At 39.2% G+C, this 20956-nt stretch overlaps 2 protein-coding genes across 4 annotated transcripts; both read right to left on the bottom strand.

Annotated features, from left to right (window-relative positions):
• Nucleotides 1-1227: 1227 nt before the first annotated feature.
• On the bottom strand, nucleotides 1228-10102 carry LOC128734500 (gamma-glutamyl hydrolase-like). 3 transcript variants are annotated; one of them, XM_053828731.1, is made up of 5 exons: nucleotides 9969-10102; nucleotides 9475-9852; nucleotides 2497-2982; nucleotides 2185-2438; nucleotides 1228-1509 (listed from the first exon to the last, which is right to left on the bottom strand). In XM_053828731.1, the coding sequence occupies exons 2-5, from the start codon at nucleotides 9732-9734 to the stop codon at nucleotides 1436-1438; spliced, it is 1074 nt and encodes a 357-aa protein (XP_053684706.1). In that variant the 5' UTR covers nucleotides 9735-9852; nucleotides 9969-10102; the 3' UTR covers nucleotides 1228-1435. The 3 variants fall into 3 exon arrangements, with proteins under 3 accessions (XP_053684706.1, XP_053684709.1, XP_053684708.1); XM_053828734.1 differs by having other exon boundaries at nucleotides 9475-9849; nucleotides 9969-10093; XM_053828733.1 differs by lacking the exon at nucleotides 9969-10102 and having other exon boundaries at nucleotides 9475-9948.
• A 430-nt stretch (nucleotides 10103-10532) lies between these two features.
• Nucleotides 10533-17386, bottom strand: LOC128737165 (uncharacterized). Its single transcript, XM_053831738.1, has 4 exons — nucleotides 17214-17386; nucleotides 17104-17157; nucleotides 10821-11188; nucleotides 10533-10743 (listed from the first exon to the last, which is right to left on the bottom strand). The coding sequence occupies exons 1-4, from the start codon at nucleotides 17221-17223 to the stop codon at nucleotides 10657-10659; spliced, it is 519 nt and encodes a 172-aa protein (XP_053687713.1). The 5' UTR covers nucleotides 17224-17386; the 3' UTR covers nucleotides 10533-10656.
• Nucleotides 17387-20956: the final 3570 nt, after the last annotated feature.

Below are 20956 nucleotides of genomic sequence, written 5' to 3'. Positions count from 1 at the left end.
TACTAGTCATCCTTAACCGGATTCAAGAGAAGATCGATGCTACTCTCCGGCTGCAGCAAGCTGGATTCCATGCAGATGCTGGCCGATCATGTATAGACCATATCACAACGCTCCGCATTATATTGGTGCAGACGAACGAACTCCAAGACTCTCTTCTGATGGTGTTCGTTGACTTTGAAAAGGTGTTCGACCGACTCAACCATGAAAACATCTGTGGCGCACTTAGGAACAATAAAAAAAATTGTGATATTTCAATGACGCCTTTATTAGCTACTTATCATTTCAATATGGACGATAAATTTTAATACGCATATGCTGCACAACTACGGAAACTGCTGAAAATATATTATATATTTTTTGGATAGTTTATTGTGGTCGATGTAAATCAAATCGATCAGGATGATCTATCTGACGGTAAAATTTTACATTTTCTGCTTACGGCTATATATTTTCAAGTTAATAAAGCTCGTAGGCTGATTTAGCTGTTTACCAAGCAAGCTTTATGCTTTATAGCTTTGTTGAACAAAGCGAAAGGCTTCATTAGATTATAGTGGTTGCCGTCATGCAGCGCAAAACATAATCGGTTTTATTGCTGCTTTCAGTAAAGCGTAATAAACCTGCTTTAGCTTATGACCTGACTCTTCAAGAGATTATAAAAGCCTTCCGAAGAATTTTTGGTCGGAAGAAAGTTTTATAGTGGTTAGCAGATGGTTCTAGTGGAGTTCTAGTTTTATTGGCGGTTTTATGAAATTGGAACGTAATAAAACTTAAATTGCTGCGTTATAGTCACCTCGAATAACTAAAGTTGCTTCAGTTACTGTCGAATGTCGAGTACGGACCAAACGGACAGCATTGCGGATCAATGCATGACCAAAAAAAGCAAGCTCAAAGATCACTTGCTGACAGTTCGTAGAAATATTCAAGATCAAATCGTGTCGCGTGTGAGTTACCTAATACCAAAAGTGGACTAGTCAAGCAAAGTGCAGCTGTCATTTAGATTTTGGATTTCAAATGCAGTTTTTATGTTCAACATAATAATTCTGTTCGTGAAAATGTATTCCTGCCGTCTTTATAGACTATAAAAATGCAGTGAATACATTTTCATGAACAGAAGACTGCTTTTGAAACCCAAAAAATCAATGCCGACTGTTTGGACCTCAACCGGTGCGGTGTAGAAGTTTCGGATTTTCGGTATTTTTGTTACATTCAATAAGAACAAGCAAAATATTCGATTGTTGGACGGGTATTTAATCATTGTAAGCAAGATAATACGATGTCATCTGCTCGTCATCACGGTATTGTTATTTTTTAATTCAATTGGACGTCCGCAAGTCATGTTAAGTTTGCTCGCAATCATTTTGTCAATTGTTATCATTGCTGATTTGTTTAATTTAAGTTGCTTGTGTTGCTGCGTGCTGACTTCAATACACAATAATCAGTGCTTACCACACTGTGAAGACACTTTCTGCTTGATGCACTTAGTTTTCTTTCTCTGCAAGTATCGTTGCTCTGAAACAAAATTACAAACGGGTTACTCATATCGTATACGATTTAGCATTTGCCTGTCACAGAACTGAGGGTTCGGGGACATTCAATGCAAGTTTATTGAGTTGATAAATTAATAAATGTATTTCTGAGACAAAATAAATGATTTTGATTTCAAAAATTTTGGTTAATATGAATACAAAGATTAGTAATCTTCAGCAATAATATTTACCCAATTCATTTTATTCTGCGAGGTATGATTTTTGATCACTTTAAGTTTCATAAATGAGTTTTCTACATTTAATATTTAACTGTTCAAACAGATATTAGGTACTATATTAATTAGGTATAATAAATTAAAAATTAATAAACTCGTTTTTGTACCCAAACAACTATGGTGTTACATCATGCTTTTATTTGCTAAATACAGGAACCACGTGATTTTATCGCTAACAAGCCACACAGAATGTAGAGTGTTTTATCGCTGGAAAATGAAATTTATCAATCTAGGCACACAAAGATGGTAGCTGATAAGTGATCCCAATATAATAATACACGTGATTGGCATGCTGTTAGCAATATACACACCTGGTCGGATGGCAGAATTTTTCCCGTACCCAGCCAATTCATCCCCGTCGTCATCATCCGGATGGAGGTTTGGAACTATCGGTGGAATTTCATCCAAATAAGAAACATTACCTCTGAATAAGTAGCACTGCTCGAACGCGGAATTTTTCAGCCCGGTAAAGTAGGTAGGGAAGTTGTAGATTACGTGCCGATCGAGATCGCTCGGGCTGCTGAAGTGCTGATCGCTCCTGCGTGCTTCGTCAACGAAAAAGTCCGCAAAATATTGGGCAGCTTTGATGGCATTCGGGGTGTGCGAGATGTTCTTGTTGCGGACCCACTCGTAAATGTTCTTCTCCGGATGGAACTGGACGCCGTAGAATGGAAGACTGGAAAAATGTAAACAGGACTTATTATTCTTTTCATAAACAATCAAGAAAATGTTACGTTTTGTGCTCTATTGATGATATGAACTGCAGTCCATTCCAGTCCAGGTTGGTTGACATCACTCTCCAATCATGGTCCAAATTGAAGGCAGTGAAATTTTCCTGAGTGGTGCAGTACTGGTGAAAGTTTGGGGTAACTGGCTCGTTTGCTAATATTTCAACGATCTCATCGGGAGCTGATCCGAACAGGCGGCTGTCTCTAAAGTTCGCTTGGAACTTCAAAGGCAGTCCTTGGTTGTTAGAACTGCAATGAGCACGATGTTCCGTTCCGTTGAGGGCAAGGTACGTGAGCAGTTCGAAACCCAGACATGTGCCCCAGATCGGAAAATGATTTCCATCGTAGTTAAGCTGCAGAGCGACATCGTAAATGTGACGACCGGCATCGGCGTAACCGTTCGATTGATTGAACCAGGTAGCCCCACCGGGCAGCAGGACTCCGTTCAGCAAGGGCAGGAGACTTTCGTAATACGAACGTGGTTTGTTGATCCTGTGGAAATATGGCATTCATATTTTAGGCTAGTATTCCTAATGTATTTTACTAACGGTGGGGGCATAATTGTCCCATGTTACAGGTTTTTATTTTTGGTATTTTGAACTCTAACGTTATAATTACATATTTATGCTATATTAATCTAAATATAGTGGTTATACTAGAAAAATTCGAAAAAAAATTAAGGTCAATTTGTCCCACTAGAAAAACGGATGCATGCTAAGGCTAACGAAACTCAAACAATGATAAGCTTGTTATATTGATGACCCTTTATCAAGGGGAATAATTGCACTATACGTTTGCGTAATACTTGTCACCTAATGACTCCTCGGAGAAGAATTTCACGTCAAACGACGCATCAATCAGACTATCTTTCTCAGATCTTTTAGGTGCTCGGAGATTATCATAACCTGTATAAGTCAGTTATATAAGTAGTTTCGACTGGAGATTATTTATGGTCAAACGAGTCTTTTGCTGTGTTTGTTTATGTATGAAGGTATGAGAGCTTTGTTACCATCAACCGTGTTCTGTTAGGAAGTTGAATGAATCCTTTGTGTTATTTGTTATTTGCGAAGATTTGCTTCAATTCTTTATTTCAGAGACTTTTAGTCTGCGACTGGCTCGCCTCTTTGCCAGGATATTCCTTTATGTATTTCTTGTTACATGCTCTTCTTACATGGGGGTCGTGTCGTATCAAGAACTTTATTACAGTGTTTATAGTACTCGGGCCTAGTTGAGCCACCTAGCACGTTAGGCCCCTCTATTCCGGGTGCAGGTGCAATTCTGTTGCACAGTCGTCCGGCATTCTGGCGATGTGGCCATCAGCCCACCGTAGCCGTCCGACTTTTACCAGGTGTACGATTCTCTCTAAGGTGTGCCTGCAGCTCGTGGTTCATACGCCTCTACCACTCTCGGTTTTCCGATATTTGTAATCCGCCAAAAATAGTCCGCAACACCTTAAAATAGCTTCTTGATCGAAGCATCTTGCGAAGGGAAAAGTAGGCCCAACTTCTGACTCGAATGCGTTGTTGCGGCACAAAGTCGAAAGATTTGTAGAATAAATTGTTCCGTTGAGAATATCCAACAGCTTGGTTCCTGCTTAATTTTGAAACTGCCAAAGTACCGCCAAAAATAGTCAGCAGCACAAGCAAAGAGACTGTCTCAAGTCTGTATAGGACTACCGGTCTGATTGGCTTCTCCTATGTATGCTCCTTGATCGAAGCGTCTTACGGAGGGAAAAGTAGGCTCGACTTCCTTGAATGCATTATTAAATCTCTTTCAGTTGTCACGCTCGACGTGAGAAATGCGTTTATTAGCGCTAGCTGGAACTCCATAATAAACTCGCTTCGGAACGTCCAAGTGCCAGAAGTGTCGCTGTACAGGTTTCTGGAAAATTATTTCGCGTTACTTGGGATACTGCAGCATGTCTACACGTTTGCTAAAACAAAATATCAGCGAGAAAAGAGCTGATGCGCTTCACAGATATTTTTGATTTTTATGTGTCTTATAAGTATTGGAAACATTTCTTCTTTTTAGAGACGAATGCACGAAAGTGTAAAACCTCTCAAATAAAATAACAACAACAATGTCTTCTTTTGTCACCAAAAGCCACCACCATCATACAATTTCATTGCCTTGCCAGCGTTGTTCAATTCTTCATAGTTTTTCATAGCTAGAGGACACAGAAAAAAATTGTGCTGAAGGCTTCTTTCGAATTTTTCACACGTGTTCTTAGACTGCTTAATATTAAAATTCTTCGAACATTTCGTCATAAACTGTTATTATATGAGCGAAAAATTTGTCTACATGAATGCAGCCTCTCAATTTCAGTAGATCATCTTAACTTCAAATGCAAGCCTGACTGGGAAAAATAATTTATATTTTTCATTCTGCACCAGAAACGAAAGAATAATATGACTTTTCATTCAGCGGAATTTCTGGCGGGAAGTAGACTCTAGACAGCGGGATATCAACCTCTGGGCAGCAGGAAAATGGTCTGTCGACCTGGTAGCACTGGGGTCCAAACGGGTGAAAAGTGGAACTTTTTTCCTAGTGTCTTTTGCCTTCATTTTATCATTTATGGCCTTCAGCACTTTTTTTCGTATGAATACCCCTCTTACCCAGTAAACAGTAAAATTTGGTTTGTATATCGCGATTGCAACTGAGAAATTTGACATTATATCTGAACGAAAAAGTTATATTTAACGCCGGATAAAAACTTATAAGTACCAAAGTGGAGGCAATATACGTGCGAAAATTTTGACTATTATTTGTAATCCAATCTTGCATTTTATACAGCGGTTTTTATAACTCACAACTTAATACTCCTGAATATATGATTAAGATATAACTTAATATTGCAATCATCTATACTGCTTTATAATTCAGAGTCATGAGTTGTATATGAGGACACGCATGACTGCAAAACAATTTATTGTTCACTTTGTTTTGACATACTCTATCATTATACAATTGCAATGTAAAATTAACATGAAAACGATTTAATGTGAACTTTCTATTACGATGTTGTGTTATCTGGGTAATCTAAAATGGTCAAAAGTTAGTCATTGCTTACTACAATAAAAATAAAAAAAAAAAACTTTTGTGTTAGGAAATATAGACATAGTTTTTTCAGCAAAGTTGTAAATAATGTAAAAACAAGCAACTTTGCTGAAGAAATAAAATTTCTTTCTTTATCGAGTGCTGAACTATAGGGCATATTCTTTTAAAATTCTTTGAAAATCAGTTTTTCATTCTTAGCTTTTGTTAGTTGCATTTTACAGGAACATATTGTTCTAGGAAATTATCGAAGCGCTCAAAACACGTTTTTGCTGAAGACCGTAAATCGCTGGGATTTTTACTTTCTAAGTTATCATATATTCAAGCTTCAAATTTCTAAAATTTTACGAGCCTATGGGGTAAAATGGGGCAAGTGGATTTATGAAATCAACACTTCATCTTGAAGCTTAAGTTGAGTACTACAAACTTGTGTGGGTTCCGCCTGTCCCCAACCACCCAAATTAGAGAAAGGCAAGCATAGGTTTTATATGTTTTGCGTTCGCTATAGGCTCGATACACGTCCATTCTTTTATGTGAGTAGATAGACACATGGTTTCTTCAGCAAAGTTATAGAAAATATAAAGACAAACCACTTTGCTAAAGAAATAACATTTCTATCTCAATCCAGTGTAGAGCTATAGAGCATTTTCTATGGAAATTCTTTAAAAATTAGTTTTCCATTCTTAGCATATGTTGGTTGCATTTAACAAGAAAATATAGTTCTGGAGGATTATCGAAGGACTCAAAATAGACGTTTTTGGAGAAGATTGCAAATCTCTAGGACCTTTCCTTACAAAGTTATCGCTATTGGGTCGCGAAGTTAAGGAAAAATAAAGCTTAAATAAGCGATAACTTTGTGAGAAAAGGTCCTAGAGATTTGCAATCTTCTGTGTTTTGAGTCCTTCAATAAACGCCTAGAACCATATATGGTATCCTGTATGCTAAGTATGAAAAACTAATTTTAATAGAATTTCCAACGAAAATGCTCTGCACTCGATAGAGATAGAAATGTCACTTCTTTAGAAAAGTTGTTTGCTTTTGTATTTTCTATAACTTTGCCGAAGAAACCATGTGTCTATCTACCAACACAATAAAATGGACGTGTATCGAGCCTTAAGCGAACGCGAAACACATAAAACGTATGCTTGCCGTACTCTCATTTGGGTGGTTGGGGACAAGTGGAACCCATACAAGTTTATAGTACTCGACTTAAGCTTTAAGATGAAATGCTGATTTCATAAATTCGTTTGCCCCATTTTACCCCATGGACTGGTGAAGCTTTGGAAATTTGCTTCAATGCTTGAACAATTGCCTAGAACATTGTATTCTTGTAAAACGCAACTAAGAAAAGCTAGGTATGAAAAACCAATTTTTAAAGAAGTTTTAAAGAATATGCCCTATAGTTCAGCACTAGATAAAGATAGAAATTTTATTTCTTCATCAAAGTAGCTTGTTTTTACATTATTTACAGCTTTGTCAAAGAAACTATGGCTATATTTCCTAACACAAAAAAGTTTTTTTTTTATTTTCATTGTAGTAAGCAATGACTAGATTTTGACAGTTTTAGATTAAGGGGCATATTCATACAAACAAAAGTGCTGGAGACCGTGAATGACAAAATGAAAACATAAGAAACTAGGAAAAAAGTTTCCTTTTTCGACTACTGTGTAGGGGTGGTGATTGTCGGCTTTGCGGACGACATCACTTTGGAAGTCTACGGTGAATCTATCAGAGAGGTTGAGTTGACGGCTGCCCACCCTATAAGCATTGTTGAAGATTGGATGCGATACAGGAAACTGGAGCTAGCGCATCATAAAACGAAGGTTATCGTGGTGAACAACCGCAAGTCGGTGCAGCAAGCAAATATCAGCGTCGGCGACTGCACTATTTCGTCAACGCGGTCCTGAAAACTCCTGGGAGTTATGGTCGACAACAAGCTCAAGTTCGGGAGCCACGTCGACTATGCCTGCAAGAAGGCTTCCACAGCTATTACGGCATTGTCTCGTATGATGTCGAATAGCTCTGCGGTATATGGCAGCAAGCGAAGGCTATTAGCCAACGTGGTCCAGTATGGTATGGCGGGCCGGTGTGGTCATCGGCGTTAGGTACCAAAAGCTATCTAGCCAAGCTGGAAAGCACCTATCGTCTCATGTGCTTGAGAGTGGCGAGTGCGTATCGCACTGTTTCACATGACGCAATCTGCATCTTAGCGGGTAGGATGCCTCTTGGCATCATCATCAGCGAACACGTAGAGTGCTTCAACCAACGTGGAACTAGAGGCATACGGAGTACCACAAGATCGGCCTCGATGACCACATGGCGGCGGGCATGGCATAATTCCATAGAAGGCTGTTGGACACATCGACTTATCCCAGAACTATCCATATGGGTCAACAGGCGCCACAGCGAAGTCAACTTCCACCTGACACAGATTCTGTCAGGGCATGGTTGTTTTAGAAGACAGTATCTGCACAAGTTTGGGCATGCGGAGTCCCCCGCGTGTCCCGAATGCGTGGATGTTGAGAAAACTGCAGAACATGCTTTCATCAAATGCCCTCGTTTCCCGGGCGCGAGAAGCAACATGATGGCAGTGAGCGGACAGGACACTACTCCGGATAACTTAGTCCAAACGATGTGTCCGTGCTCGGACGTCTGGGGAGCGGTCAATGCGGCTGCTATCCAGATTGTACTTGAGCTACAAAACCGCTGGAGAGCCTATCAACGGCGAATAAACAGCCTCTACTATCATAGTCTAGTAGTTATCTAAGAGATTGAGAAGATGTCCAACCAATTGGAATCCAAGAGTTGGACATTGGGTCTCGTCCTGAAGATAGGCATATAATACCTGAAACCGATCGACGCGTTAGTTAAAAATAATTTGTTTTATTTTTAACATTTTGTAAGAGTTAAGAGTGTAAATTAAGCTTAATACATTTTAGACTGCCCCGCAAATTTAAACGCAAATAGTTTTAATCCGATATATACATAGAGAATGCATAGTAAATTTACTGTGTTGCAATAATTTAGTGTTCATTTGTTTGTATACCTTATCGAGCGACCATTAAAGACCGAACCACATGCACATGTTGGATGCAGTTGTTTACCAATTTATACTATCAACAATTGACTTGTGAAGTAAACTCGTAAAAAGGTTTGGTCAGCAAACATTCGTTTTGTTTCGAAATCAATCGTGTGGCCTTTACGGAGAACTCCCTGGTGTGGCTTTCTAAGACCACATACTTATTTCTGTTCCTAAATTGAACCTATATTACCAGAGATATTACTAAAACAAAAATTACAACGGAGATTCCAGAACCTCCCAAATGCCCACAACTTCGTGGGTTCCCCACATCACTTCATTCACCTATATGCTTGACAACTTTTTTAAAAACATGATCAAATTCTCCGGTGCTCAAGTTTTTTCTCAATTTACTTTTTTTTTAATTTTACTCGAAATAAATATTTTAAATTAAAATAAACTAAACTAAGTATTTGAATAGATAGATTAGAACATTTTTTTTATAGATTTTCGTCCCCTAAACTAAAAACTTTTCCTTTCACTAGTAAAATTAAAAGGAGAAGCACCATTTTACCGTCGTATATTTACAGATCTACTGAGACAAGTAAAGAGGCATCACGCACTTCATTTTTGAATCAAAACTGAGAGTCTCAATATAGGTTTTGATTCAAAAATGGAATACGTTTTAACCCTTTATAAGGCCGTGGCAATTATTTTGCCACCAACGAAAAATATTTGTATTGCGTCTATAATGACATCAATATAATTATAGAAGCAAAATAAAAAATTTTTGTTGGTGGCAATATAGTTGCCACTGCCTTATAAAGGGTTAAATGTGGCTTGACACCTCTTTACCCTATAACCTCTGTAGATTTTACTAAACCCGCTCACCAAAGTCAGATCACACTCACCATATAGGGACAACACGCGCACCGGCACCTTCGATGAACTTGACGTAGGATGCAGCAATGTAGCTCTCGAAATCTTCCTCGTATTTGGCGGCCAGGCTATAGGACATCTCCTGCGCCAGTATTCCAATGACAGGTTCCTCATTGAGCTGATCCTTCACTTTTCGCTCGCTAGAATTGATAACGGTCGCGGTTTCCACTAACGCACCGATACCGAGAAGCACCAAAGCTAAACAAAACATTTCTAATTTGCACACCGTCATGCTTCCGCGTAATTATTCACAAATTGCCAATTCAAAGCCCCCGCACTCACAAATGCAACGAAACGAAACGAAACGATGACCGTCCAGAATTCTGGATGGTATGAGAAACTGTCACCTGCTGGAAAGTTGTTCACAGTTCAATTACATTAGTAAACACCGTCCAGTGGATTTTTCACCTTGCTATCTCTATATAAAAATAATCCACCAGAACTAACTACTGTCGTGTGTACGTACCTCAATTAACATATATGGTGCGCCTCAGCATGCGCTCCACTCACTCGACGAAATGACCCAAATGAGCGCTCGGTTGCTACTGAAGCAAGGCTCCGGTTTGTCGTTCGTTCGGTCTTTCGAACTTATATTGGGTTCCGTCGTCTCGGAGTGAACATTATCAGCTGCAAATTATCAATTTAATTGTGATGACTCGGAAACAACTAAAAGGGAGACGAAATCTACTGATGTCCCTAATTGACGTAGAATTGTTTTCTCGGCTCGACGGCCAGCAGCTGCTGCTGGTTGGAAATGGGTGCATTTGCCTCTGCTGTGCAACGCCAGTTATCATTGCAAGAATTTTTGGTGTGAAATTTACTGCCGATAGCCGATAGCCAAGCGAGATAACGTTCTAAAACTTTCAATGCAGAATGATTCATAAACTAACCATCATTGAGAAATCACTAATAATTGGTAGTGGAGTATGTCATTGAAAATGAGAACCTGGTGGGGTCAGGAATCCCATTAAACTTGACTCATAAACCTGATGATCAAGCAAAACTACTAAAAAACACATAGATATTATACAACGGTTGATTTTTTATTCAAGTGCCATTGATTACAAATGAAGTTTTTTTCCGGCTTACTCCGGGGAATCACTATAGTGAACATTCGTGTTGGATGTCAACTAACGAAAGGGATTTCAGTCGAATTACGCGTTCTCTTCTGCCTCCAGACTGTTGACCTTAGCAATCAGATCATCCAACTTTATGGTGTCGCCTTTGCCCATCAGTGTTTTCTGTGGAAAATATGTTGCATTAATTAGGTATTTGCTCTTTGACTTCGCATGCGGCGGAGACGGCGACGAAGAATTACTTGTTTATTTCGCAGCATTTCAATTCGCTTTTCGCGTGTGACCCGCATCTTTTCCATTGCGTCCGTTGGGATCAGCTGCGATTGGGTTTCGGTAACGAAGCTTTCCAGCTTGGCCAGTTCATGCTCTTCTCGTTTGATGTCCTCTTTCAGCTGTTTGATGCTGGCTTTCAGTGGGATCGCTTGAAGTCGTGCCTCTAGCCGCTTCGCTTGCTCCTGATAGCAGTACTCGTCTACAAAGGAGTGATCTAGCTGAACCAAACCCGTGAGTTGTCGAATTTTGGCATAGTTATCCAGCGCTTCTTGAGCGGCATCGCTCAGGTTGGCGATGTCGATTCCAAAGTCTTTTAGTAGTTTGTCATTTTTAGCATCTAGACAGGGGAAAAAATCAAACTTCTAAACGCGAATTCATTTAACCGGGGACTAATTATAATGAAATTTAATTTGGTTTGAATTTTGGATCGTTGATTTACGTATATTTTGATTAGTGATAAATTGTGAAGATAACTGTAGGTGGATTTACCATACTTAGTGACAATCTGAAGCAGCTGAATGGTCTTGTCGTGGAAAGATAAGTGGATTTGTTTTAAAATATTCTGCAAACAGGCTTACAGTGATAAGAAAAAATTGAATGAGCTGTGATGGTTCGTTGAGAATATAGGCGACTTTAACTTTACGATATTTTTAAATTCTTATTAATATATTTGATACAGTCTTGAACAATACTATACCTTAACTGAAGTAAAATCTAGGTTGTATTGGTTTATTTCCGTATTTGTAAAAATAATTTCCACGAACTTAAAACGGTGTGAATGAGCAAATAACTAATTCTAATTCTAACAATTAGTTACTCATTGACAAACATGTCGGTTATTTTCTAACGATAAAAGCACAAGTTTGGCAATTCAAATAGTATTCGGACATTTATACCCATGGCTTTGCTTTTTTTGCGAATAGTTTTCATCAAATGTTGCTTTGTTTTATATTAGATTCAGCCAATCTACAATTTACAAACTGCTGATCAAATTTCATTTTTTTCTATTATTTTTTTTGTAATCAAGTGACGCTCTAAATTATGTGTGTTTGTACAAATGACGCAAGTTTACTTAAACAGTTTCGTTAGACATTTTTTAATTGGGGAAACGCCATTAAAAAAAAGTTTTTCCAAAACGGTCGAATTTTTTTTCAGAATATATTTTTCCTGTATTGTTGAGAAAATCTTGTCAGCAGTTTTTCGACTGTAACTCAGAAACAATAAAAAAGCCTTATCGTGAACCTAAATGAATTAACAAATAATGAGGTAGAACATAATTTTTCAGTCTCTTCTTGTAAGGGTCCGTTGTATAATTTTGAGCTCAGGACAAGCGCTTAATGTCGTTACCTTCAATGCAGCACAATTTGAATAGGGTGAATTCCATTAATATAGTAAACCACATTCATATTACAATAGAAATTCAAAAATGGCCATCTTTCGTTGACACTTCTATTTGCTTATACAGCCCGGACTCGATTATCCGGGAGTTTATTTTTATTTTCACCCCGGATAATCGAATCATTATTTTTGGAACAACATTTTTTTAGACTAATCTCAAGTTTTTAGTCTGGACCTTGAAATGAGGTCATACATATAAATTAATATTTTTTGAAACGATGGTTCTACAATTGATGAAGGGACGGTCGGGGAAAGAAATGAAAATTTTTTGGTGAAGGAGGGGAAGAGCGGAAAGGAAGGGGGGGGGGGGTATTGGTAGCTATGCTTGACAAGTAGTCATTTTGACTCCTACCTTTTGTCCAATGCTGGGAGATGCATGAGTCGAACCAAGCTGTAATCTGAGATTATAACCGGATTCGAACCCATGGTGGGGGTTGATCAATCTCCCCTAAAGTCATAAGAGACCTTTTTGCATTTTTTTAAATTAATGATTACGATAATGATGATGATGATTTTTAAGTAAAAAATTAATTTCATTATCACAGGATTTATTTTTGTTTTGTTCGCCAATAAAAGGGATATAAGAAAGGAATTTTGTAGCTTTAGGGAGCTGAATCAATAATTGTCAGGTAACAGTCATTATGTAGCATGAAAACTATAACATTAAAGTTTAAAATAAATCATCGAAAAAAAAAATAATTTTTTTTCACCCGGATAATCGAATCGAGTTAGAATCGAGTCTAAAAACCCGGATTATCGGATCCCCGGATAATCGAATCCGGCCTGTATGTATTTCCAAATGATTAAAAAGTTCACCAATTACGCTTTGCTCGAGCCTTCGGGATAGAATATTAATTAAGATTATTAATGAAGTAGGCGTGTCGACTACAGCTGAGTGAATATTTGTTTTGTTTCTCAATCAACAATTTATTAACAATTCAAATGTTCGATCGAATTCCCTCCCATGGGTAGGTGGTTTGACGCGTACTTCGGCCAAACGACCTAAAAATTCTTAATTCCGCATGTAGAATGTTTATAGTTTAAGTTGGATATATGTGTAGTATGTAGTATTGCATAATTTAGCTTTATGTGTAGCATGTGTCTCGTAAAGCGGAATGGAGCGAAATCGAACGGATTTGATTTTAAATTCAATCCGTTTGGGCCGAAGCACCGGGAGGGCTTACTCGGTTCCCTAGATGAATTGCTGGTATGCACAGAAATTTCTCTAGAAAACTGAAACCAAATCCTACCCACCATTCATGAGATTTTGACTTACTCATGAAAATTAAAATGTATCGCTAGTTAGAACGAACGAGTGTTCAAAAATGATGTGATGTCCTTATTTGCGTAATCGAGACATTTTCTATGAGATTGCCATAGAATTTGTGGCTGTTATGCGATTATGGACAGCACAGCACTGAAAAATATACACACACGTACATGTATACATGTGTATGCATGTATGAGTGTGCATGGGTGTATAGGTACGAATGAATATATGTTTGAGTGTTCTATGATGAGTCGGAAATTCTTCTTATACCTATGCTGCCAAATTACAATTATTAATGGGCAGGAAGTTATAGTCAGTAGCTGTGTTTCCTGTATCAGTTTCCTATGCTATTACTATTATTACTAATATTGCTATCGTTGCTGTTACTGTCACCTCTATTGTATTGTTTTGGATGTAATTATAATTTTTTTTTTCTTTTTTTCTTATTTCCCTCCTTTATTAGAATGATTTGCATGTCTTGTGACTAACCGCGTTAACGGTATTCAACTAACAACATAAAATGATCATGTATGACGCTGTTTGTCTCCCAAGGGCCTTCCTAATGCTGATGAGCCTCTGTCGGAGAGTCCATCAAGTCGAACGGTGGCAACTCACCGGCGGCCTGCTCCTCTCCATTCTTGCGGCTGTCGTCGCGGTCGGACTTAGTGGATCACTCGAAAAGATTTATAGCCTCGATATATATCTTGTTCTGTCCATTGCCCAATGCTGGCAGACTTCAACTGAAATTCCATTTCTAACTAAATCTTTTTAGAGTTAAAACTTCTTCAAGTAAAAACAGGTATTCGATTCTCTGGCTGATTCAAGCGATAGCGAAGGGCTGTCCTCAATCATTTCCACTTCCTAAAATGGGGTCATAGTACATAATATATGGCCGTGGTATGAGGATTTATTTTTCGATTCAATACCATCCTCACAGAATTATCAACGTCGTTAACATCTTATTAAGTCTTGCTTTAGTGACAGCTTGCACTTAAGACCTAACACGGCATATATACATATCTCCAAGTGAAGTTCTTTTTGATCCACCTCATCCCTTCTTAGTTACAGAATCATTTCAATTGACCACGGTCTGAAGAGCATACCGACAAATCGGTTGACTACCGCTACAAATATGCAATTAATGCCACCGGGAATAATACGAGCGAGTACCAGTCCCCATTATATCGCATCTGCTCTATTTTTCGGAAGTGCAAGTAGTTTTTCGATAGTTCTGAGCGATAATATTGCTCTTGAATAATATTCCGCACAAAATATTCGAAAATTTACGCCATCAGCTACAATACTGCAAAGATGGTAGATAAAGAGGCGGCTGTGGCTTTTAATGAGCATAGGTTGTGGAACAGCGCTGGGTCAATCGTGATGACATGGGTATTTGGGAGATGAGTAGCGTCCAGCCTAGCGAGTAGTTAGTCGGTAGTAGCATAGGTGATGGACAGACATAGAATTCTCGTGATATTACTAACTTGAAAATTGCAATCAACATGTTGACTAAAAAATTCCTCTTTTCTTTTCTTTTCTTTTCTGCCTGATCTCTATCGCTTCTTCTCACGGCAACAATAATGTTGCCGTGAGGGGAGGCAAGAGACCAGCCACAGATGACCACACTGGTGACAACGATGGAGAGGACGGCCGGCGTGGAGCCTGCTTCAGGTTTAATTAAGATTGACTACGAACAAGACGAGGAAACAAACAAAGGAAGGAGAAAACAAGATAAGTACAAGCCATCTTATGCTATATTGACCAAGCACACAATTATATCAAGCCAAGTTCTGTCACTCTTCTTCCGCCCATTAATCCATAATCACCAATACATTATGGAGCTAGCGTAATCCGCACGGATTCTTTTAACATTATCACAACCACCTTATCTCAGCCCTGGACAGACTTGGCTCTAACTGCCCCACCTTGTGCTGCAAACAGAAACAGAAACAGAATTCAAATGTTCGATCGAATTCCATCGAAAGTATGGCACGACGGCTTCCTATGACATGTGACTGACTTCGAACTAGACCGATACGATTTTGCGTTAGAATGAAGCAAACAATCTATATACGGATGATTCTTATCTTGAGACATTTGTTAATTAGTATGCAATGACTATGATTCTATAGTTCCTTTTTCCATTTTTCCTATTTATCGTGTTATCCTGGTGGTCGCTTAATAGGGGCCCTTTTGTGTTGTTATCATCAGAGTATCAGGGAGACCTAGGACGCCAGTTCTACCTGACGAGACAGGCAATGTCGTCCACTAAAACACAGGTAGAGCCCCAAGCATAGTCCACACGCCTATGCCTGCAGGCGGAGACGTTCCGGCCCTGTGCGGAATCCACAAACTGACCCTCTCTTCGCTACCTAAAGGCCGGGATGTCATATTTCAAATATGATGATGATGATGATGATGAGAGGAAAAATGATGATAGATAGATCGAATTTGTAAACGTGCTTTGAAACTGGACAATTTGTAATACCGTAAAATGGGGCATCATTGATCATCGGGGACAACATTGATCAGTTCAGGAAAGTTGGCAGAAGTTGTTTATTTCACTTATTGATGAGAATGGTCTAACTGATCAATGTTACCCCGATGAACAGTATTACCCCGTTTTACGGTACTTGAATTCGGCACCAATTTTTCAAAAGAGCTAATTTGCAAAATGTAAACAAACCGAGTGAGGATTATTTTCTGCTGGACTAACATAGGGAAAGTAAACCTCACTCGGCTTGTTTACATTTTGCAGATTGGCCCTTTTGAAAAGTTGGTGCCGAATTGTAAAATACAGTATAGTGAAGAATTGGAGATCTCGTCAGCCCCGCCTAATACCGGTTGTCCTTAACCACGGAGCCGCCATCAATTTTCCAACACAAACAACCACAAATGAACCACAAAGGAAGACCAATCAAAATTCGGACCATCAGTGGGTATCAACTTATCAGGGCTCGATCCATGGAACATATTTTATCTTCCATCCCTCTGGCATTTATGCACTGTATCAAGATATATCAAGATACTGTATTAAGATCGATCTAGTAAATTGAGCGCAGCATGATGTGGCGTTTGCGGTAGTCGACAGAAGCTTTAAACTATGGAGTCGCATTCGTCTCCCGATCCTCGAGACCAAACAGCTAGTGCGCAGTATTTATAACGGGAATCTGTTGCCAAACCCGCCAGACATAAACCGACCGCTACCAAGTGCCCCTGCATAGATATAAGTTTGCAACTGCGTAATACGGTCGAATGATCAATCGTGTTAACGTTAAGACGGCGAAACGTTTTTCTCGCCATTCTAAATTTATAAATTTAGCCAAAATTTTTATTATTTTGCTCTCTATCTTTCTTCAGCGGTTCTCTTTACTTCTTCTCATCCTATCCCTGGTTAGTTTTACCGGAATTTTCCTGCTTATCGACGTGACTTTATACATTCTTACAACACTTGGATCAACATTGACAGAAATCTTACTTGACCTAAATGGGAACATCATTACAATGAACTTCATTGAAAAATATGGATAGTCTATAGTCTCTGTAGCAGTACGCTATCCTACTATGTTCAGTTCATAACTTACTTAGTAACCGAATCTCTTCCAAAGTTTTGTTGAGTGTGAAGACCCTTGAAGTATCTACAAAAAGCCAGACATTGGATTATATCGAATCGATATTTAAGTATATTTCTTACCTTTATCCATTTTTAGAATGCCGATAGTTTAACACAGAGGTGTGATTGAGAACATTGAATGAAGATACTTGTTTGTTCAGGTAAGAATTTATTTATCCAAGATAGGTTTATATTTGGTGCACTCCTAACTACGAAACGATTTAATTCTCAGATTCTACAGAGGTTAATTTCACTCTTCGCACTTTAAGCTAATACTATAAACTTGTAAATATCACACAAAAAACGTAAAAACGACTATTAAATAGTTAAACGGGTGCAAGTTATACGTTACAAACAAAATTATTACAGTTGCATTTTGTTTTTGTATTTTAGAGGCGCGTTTTACGTAAGAGATGCTAGCCGATGACACATGAAAAATCAGCCGTTACACGTTATTTTTGGTTTATGCAAAATTGGTTAAATATCGCTGATTGCAAGTAAATTTTCTCTACAAGCATTGGGCGATACCGCGAAAAATATCGATGTTTAAATTCTGATCCACTGAAATTCATAAAATAAGAAATAACCTGTGTTCCTGCTAGCTCGCGTCCAAAAATTACGAATGATAAACACAGTTTGACAGATCGACCAGCAAACCGAGTAAATCGCAATGTTATAACCAGGGATGGCACAATCACTTTGACTCAATTCACATTCATTTGACAGTACCGTCTCAGTCATGCAGAATTTGAAAAAGTTATATGTGGGACGATTAAGGAACTAGTTATCATCTACAACTTTTCTGAATTAAGTATTGCTGTCTCTTTTGTATTTACGGTGCTACAATGCTAGTACCTCTTTAGTAACTAAGTGAACATTCATTTAGTCATTAACGAGTTACTAGCATTGTAGCGCCGTAACTAAAAAAGATACAGCAAAACTTTAATCGGCAAAATTGTAGATAATAACTAATTGTACAAATGTCTCATATAAAACTTTGTCAAATTTTGCTTGCCTGAGACGGTACTATCAAATGAATGTGAATTGAGTCAAAGTGATTGTGCCATCCATGGTTATAACAATGACAGATCGACCAACAAACCGCAATGCGCAATGTTATAACAATGCAGGTCTATAGACCTGCACTTCAAACTGAATCGCGAGTCGGGAAGCAAAGTCCCTTACCCAAAACGTCAAGACGGAGCTTTTGCCGAGGCTGTATACTGGGAAAATACCCATTGACTGAGCTAGCGCTCATTTGTATGGGGAGCTATAGCCCCCGAAACATTTGTTTGGATCGTTATTTCGTCGGCATATTAAATGCACATTAATGCATGGGATATTATAACTGTGATGCATATGAAAATTGCTCTCAATTTTTTATTATCCAAAATTATATAACTATAGTCATAGACAAACAGATATAACAAGAAAATCAACAAGAATTATCGTATCACTCGTGTTAATAAGTGACCGGATTTTTTTGGATGAATGCAGGACATATTGAATGGTTTATTTGCTTAATCGGTTCGGTAGTAAAAATGGATCATTTAGAAATTGGGCACTTTATTTTGGCGATAGCGGAGCTCATAGTGGCCCTGTACGCTAGCTTTCGTCGTGTTATTTGTAAACAGTTCTGCTCGGTATATATTTTTGGCAGTTTAAAGATAACGTGGTTTCGATTTAGAGATACTATTATATTCATCATGCAGGAGGAGAAATGAAAGTAATTTTGTGCGATCACCTACCGAATTAATCAGTGTCGGCTCGGGAGCTGGCGGGACTGACGGATTATCCTAAAAGAGTTGTGGTGTGTGTAACTGAGGGGTAAGGGTAAGGAAACTCTCAGGGCTGTCCGCAAGACGTAGGCCAGACGTTGGAGTTGAACTCTTGATCGTCAACTGCGGTTGAGGGTCATTTGGAAAGTCAAGCTTCAGAGAAGGCCGATTTCAGCCAAACTCTGGGGTAAATTCTTTATGTTCTGGCTCACGGTAGGGTTTGTAGCAGATTCGAAACTTGTTTTGGGGATAGGTTCGTGATAACAGGTCAAGAATTCGGAGATACTCAGGGGTGCCTCACTAGGCGGACGAGTCCCATCATTGTCCGCCGCAGTTTCAGCATGTATGCTACAATGGGCAATGGACTTTAGTTCATTTCAAAAGAGCTGAGTGCACCAAATTGGTCTCGGGTTCGTCCAGTATCGAAATGCTGGGGGATAACGAAGCGAAAACTGAAGATGAAGAGAACAGTCACCAGTAACATTGATCAGATGAGGAATTCGTGGTGCCGGCTGGCCTGGGCTGTGACTGGGGAGGGTGTGCACCGACTGACAAGCGGTGTCAGCAGTAGGTGTTCATGCGGGTCTCCTACAAAAGGCTGAAAATCGAAAGGTTGAAATCTCGAAAGGCTGAAAACCGAAAGGCTGAAATTTCAAAAGGTTGAAAGCTACGAAAGGCTGAAAATCAAAAGGCTGAATATCACGTAAGGCTGAAACATCATAAGGCTGAAAAATATATAAGACTTCGTCTATAAGGTTTGCCAGGGGAAAGCAAAGCAAACAGAACTGTTTTATTCATACGGGCGAGTATGTCATAAAACTTTCGCGGCTTTCTGCCTGCTCAAGTGTTCGTTATATGCTGTTCTTACTCGCTGCCGCTCGTTCGGACTCAACTAAGGGATAACCCCTACTAGTCAGTAAACCTAGGAAAATGCTTGCACCTAAATAGAGGTGGTTTCTGCGGGAGGCCGGCGAACACTCGCGGCCTACAGCCGTCTCGTCTGAATCATCTAGGAATGTGTTTGGCACATAAACATGGGATCATTGTAAAAATTTACTGGAACACATTGAAACGAGATGAAAAGCATGCAATGCCTTCTCAGTGCACAGGTTAAGCTTAAATGATACGCTTTCCCCGTTGGACACTATAAAATGTAGTGTAATTATTTTTCATAATTTATAAAAAATTATCAAAAATTAATTAAGTTTTTTTCGATTTAAGTTAAAATTGTGCAAAATTCTGAAATGTCTACCTTTAGCATTACATACATATTGTTTATTCAAAGTTTCAGCCATTCGTTATTCAGCCTTTCGAACATTCAGCCTTATGAGATTTCAGCCTTTTGTCCATTCAGCCTTATGTTGCTAACCCGTTCATGCAATGTAACATAATTTCCTATATATCATCCTTAAAAACTGTTTCGATTGAAAAATTTATCAATGCGGGACAGTTTCCGGGACGCTTAGTAATACGGGACAAGCCATCCAAATCCGGGACAGTCCCGCATAATCCGGGACGTCTGGTCACTTACTTACTTATGTGTCCATGTCCGTCACTGCTGGCGGTTACCCGCCATGGTTTTTACCTGTCGCCAGGACAGGTTCTCGTCTACAGCCCGGATGTCGTTGGCTAGGCTGCGTCGCCATGAGCCTCTGGGTCTGCCTCTTCTACGCTGTCCAAGTGGATTCCAGTCGAGTGCTTATCTGCAATCCTCGTTCGCTACTTTCCTCAAGGTGTGTCCGATCCATTTCCACCTACGTTCACGAATTTCTGTGGCTATCGGCCGTTGATGACACCGACGATGGAGTTCCTCATTGGATATCCAGTTATCAGGCCACCAGGCACGAATGATGTATCGCAGGCACCGGTTAATGAATACCTGCAGCTTTTGCATTGTCTCCGCTGAGACGCACCACGTTTCGCAGGCATACAGCAGTGCGGATTTAACGTTTGAATTAAAGATTCGGGTTTTCGTACGTTGAGTGATCTGGTTTGAGCGCCAAATGCAAAGGCACCCCTGGCCTTCCTGATCCGTGTGGCTATATC

This window comes from Sabethes cyaneus, chromosome 2 (assembly GCF_943734655.1).
Source record: "Sabethes cyaneus chromosome 2, idSabCyanKW18_F2, whole genome shotgun sequence".
Classification (NCBI taxonomy): domain Eukaryota; kingdom Metazoa; phylum Arthropoda; class Insecta; order Diptera; family Culicidae; genus Sabethes; species Sabethes cyaneus.
This window is presented reverse-complemented; position numbering and strand designations above follow the sequence as displayed.

Bases quoted from the DNA above. Each gene is read 5' to 3' on its own strand.
- LOC128737165 (XM_053831738.1), bottom strand. The intron at 11,189-17,103 runs GTAAGTTATGAA...TCCCCTGTCTAG, and splicing joins GGAAGAGATTCGGTTACTAA to ATGCTAAAAATGACAAACTA. The intron at 10,744-10,820 runs GTAATTCTTCGT...TATTTTCCACAG, and splicing joins AAATGCTGCGAAATAAACAA to AAAACACTGATGGGCAAAGG.
- LOC128734500 (XM_053828731.1), bottom strand. From the start codon at position 9,734: ATGACGGTGTGCAAATTAGAAATGTTTTGTTTAGCTTTGGTGCTTCTC. The intron at 2,983-9,474 runs GTGAGTGTGATC...ATATTTCCACAG, and splicing joins GCGCGTGTTGTCCCTATATG to GATCAACAAACCACGTTCGT. The intron at 2,439-2,496 runs GTAACATTTTCT...ACATTTTTCCAG, and splicing joins TCATCAATAGAGCACAAAAC to TCTTCCATTCTACGGCGTCC.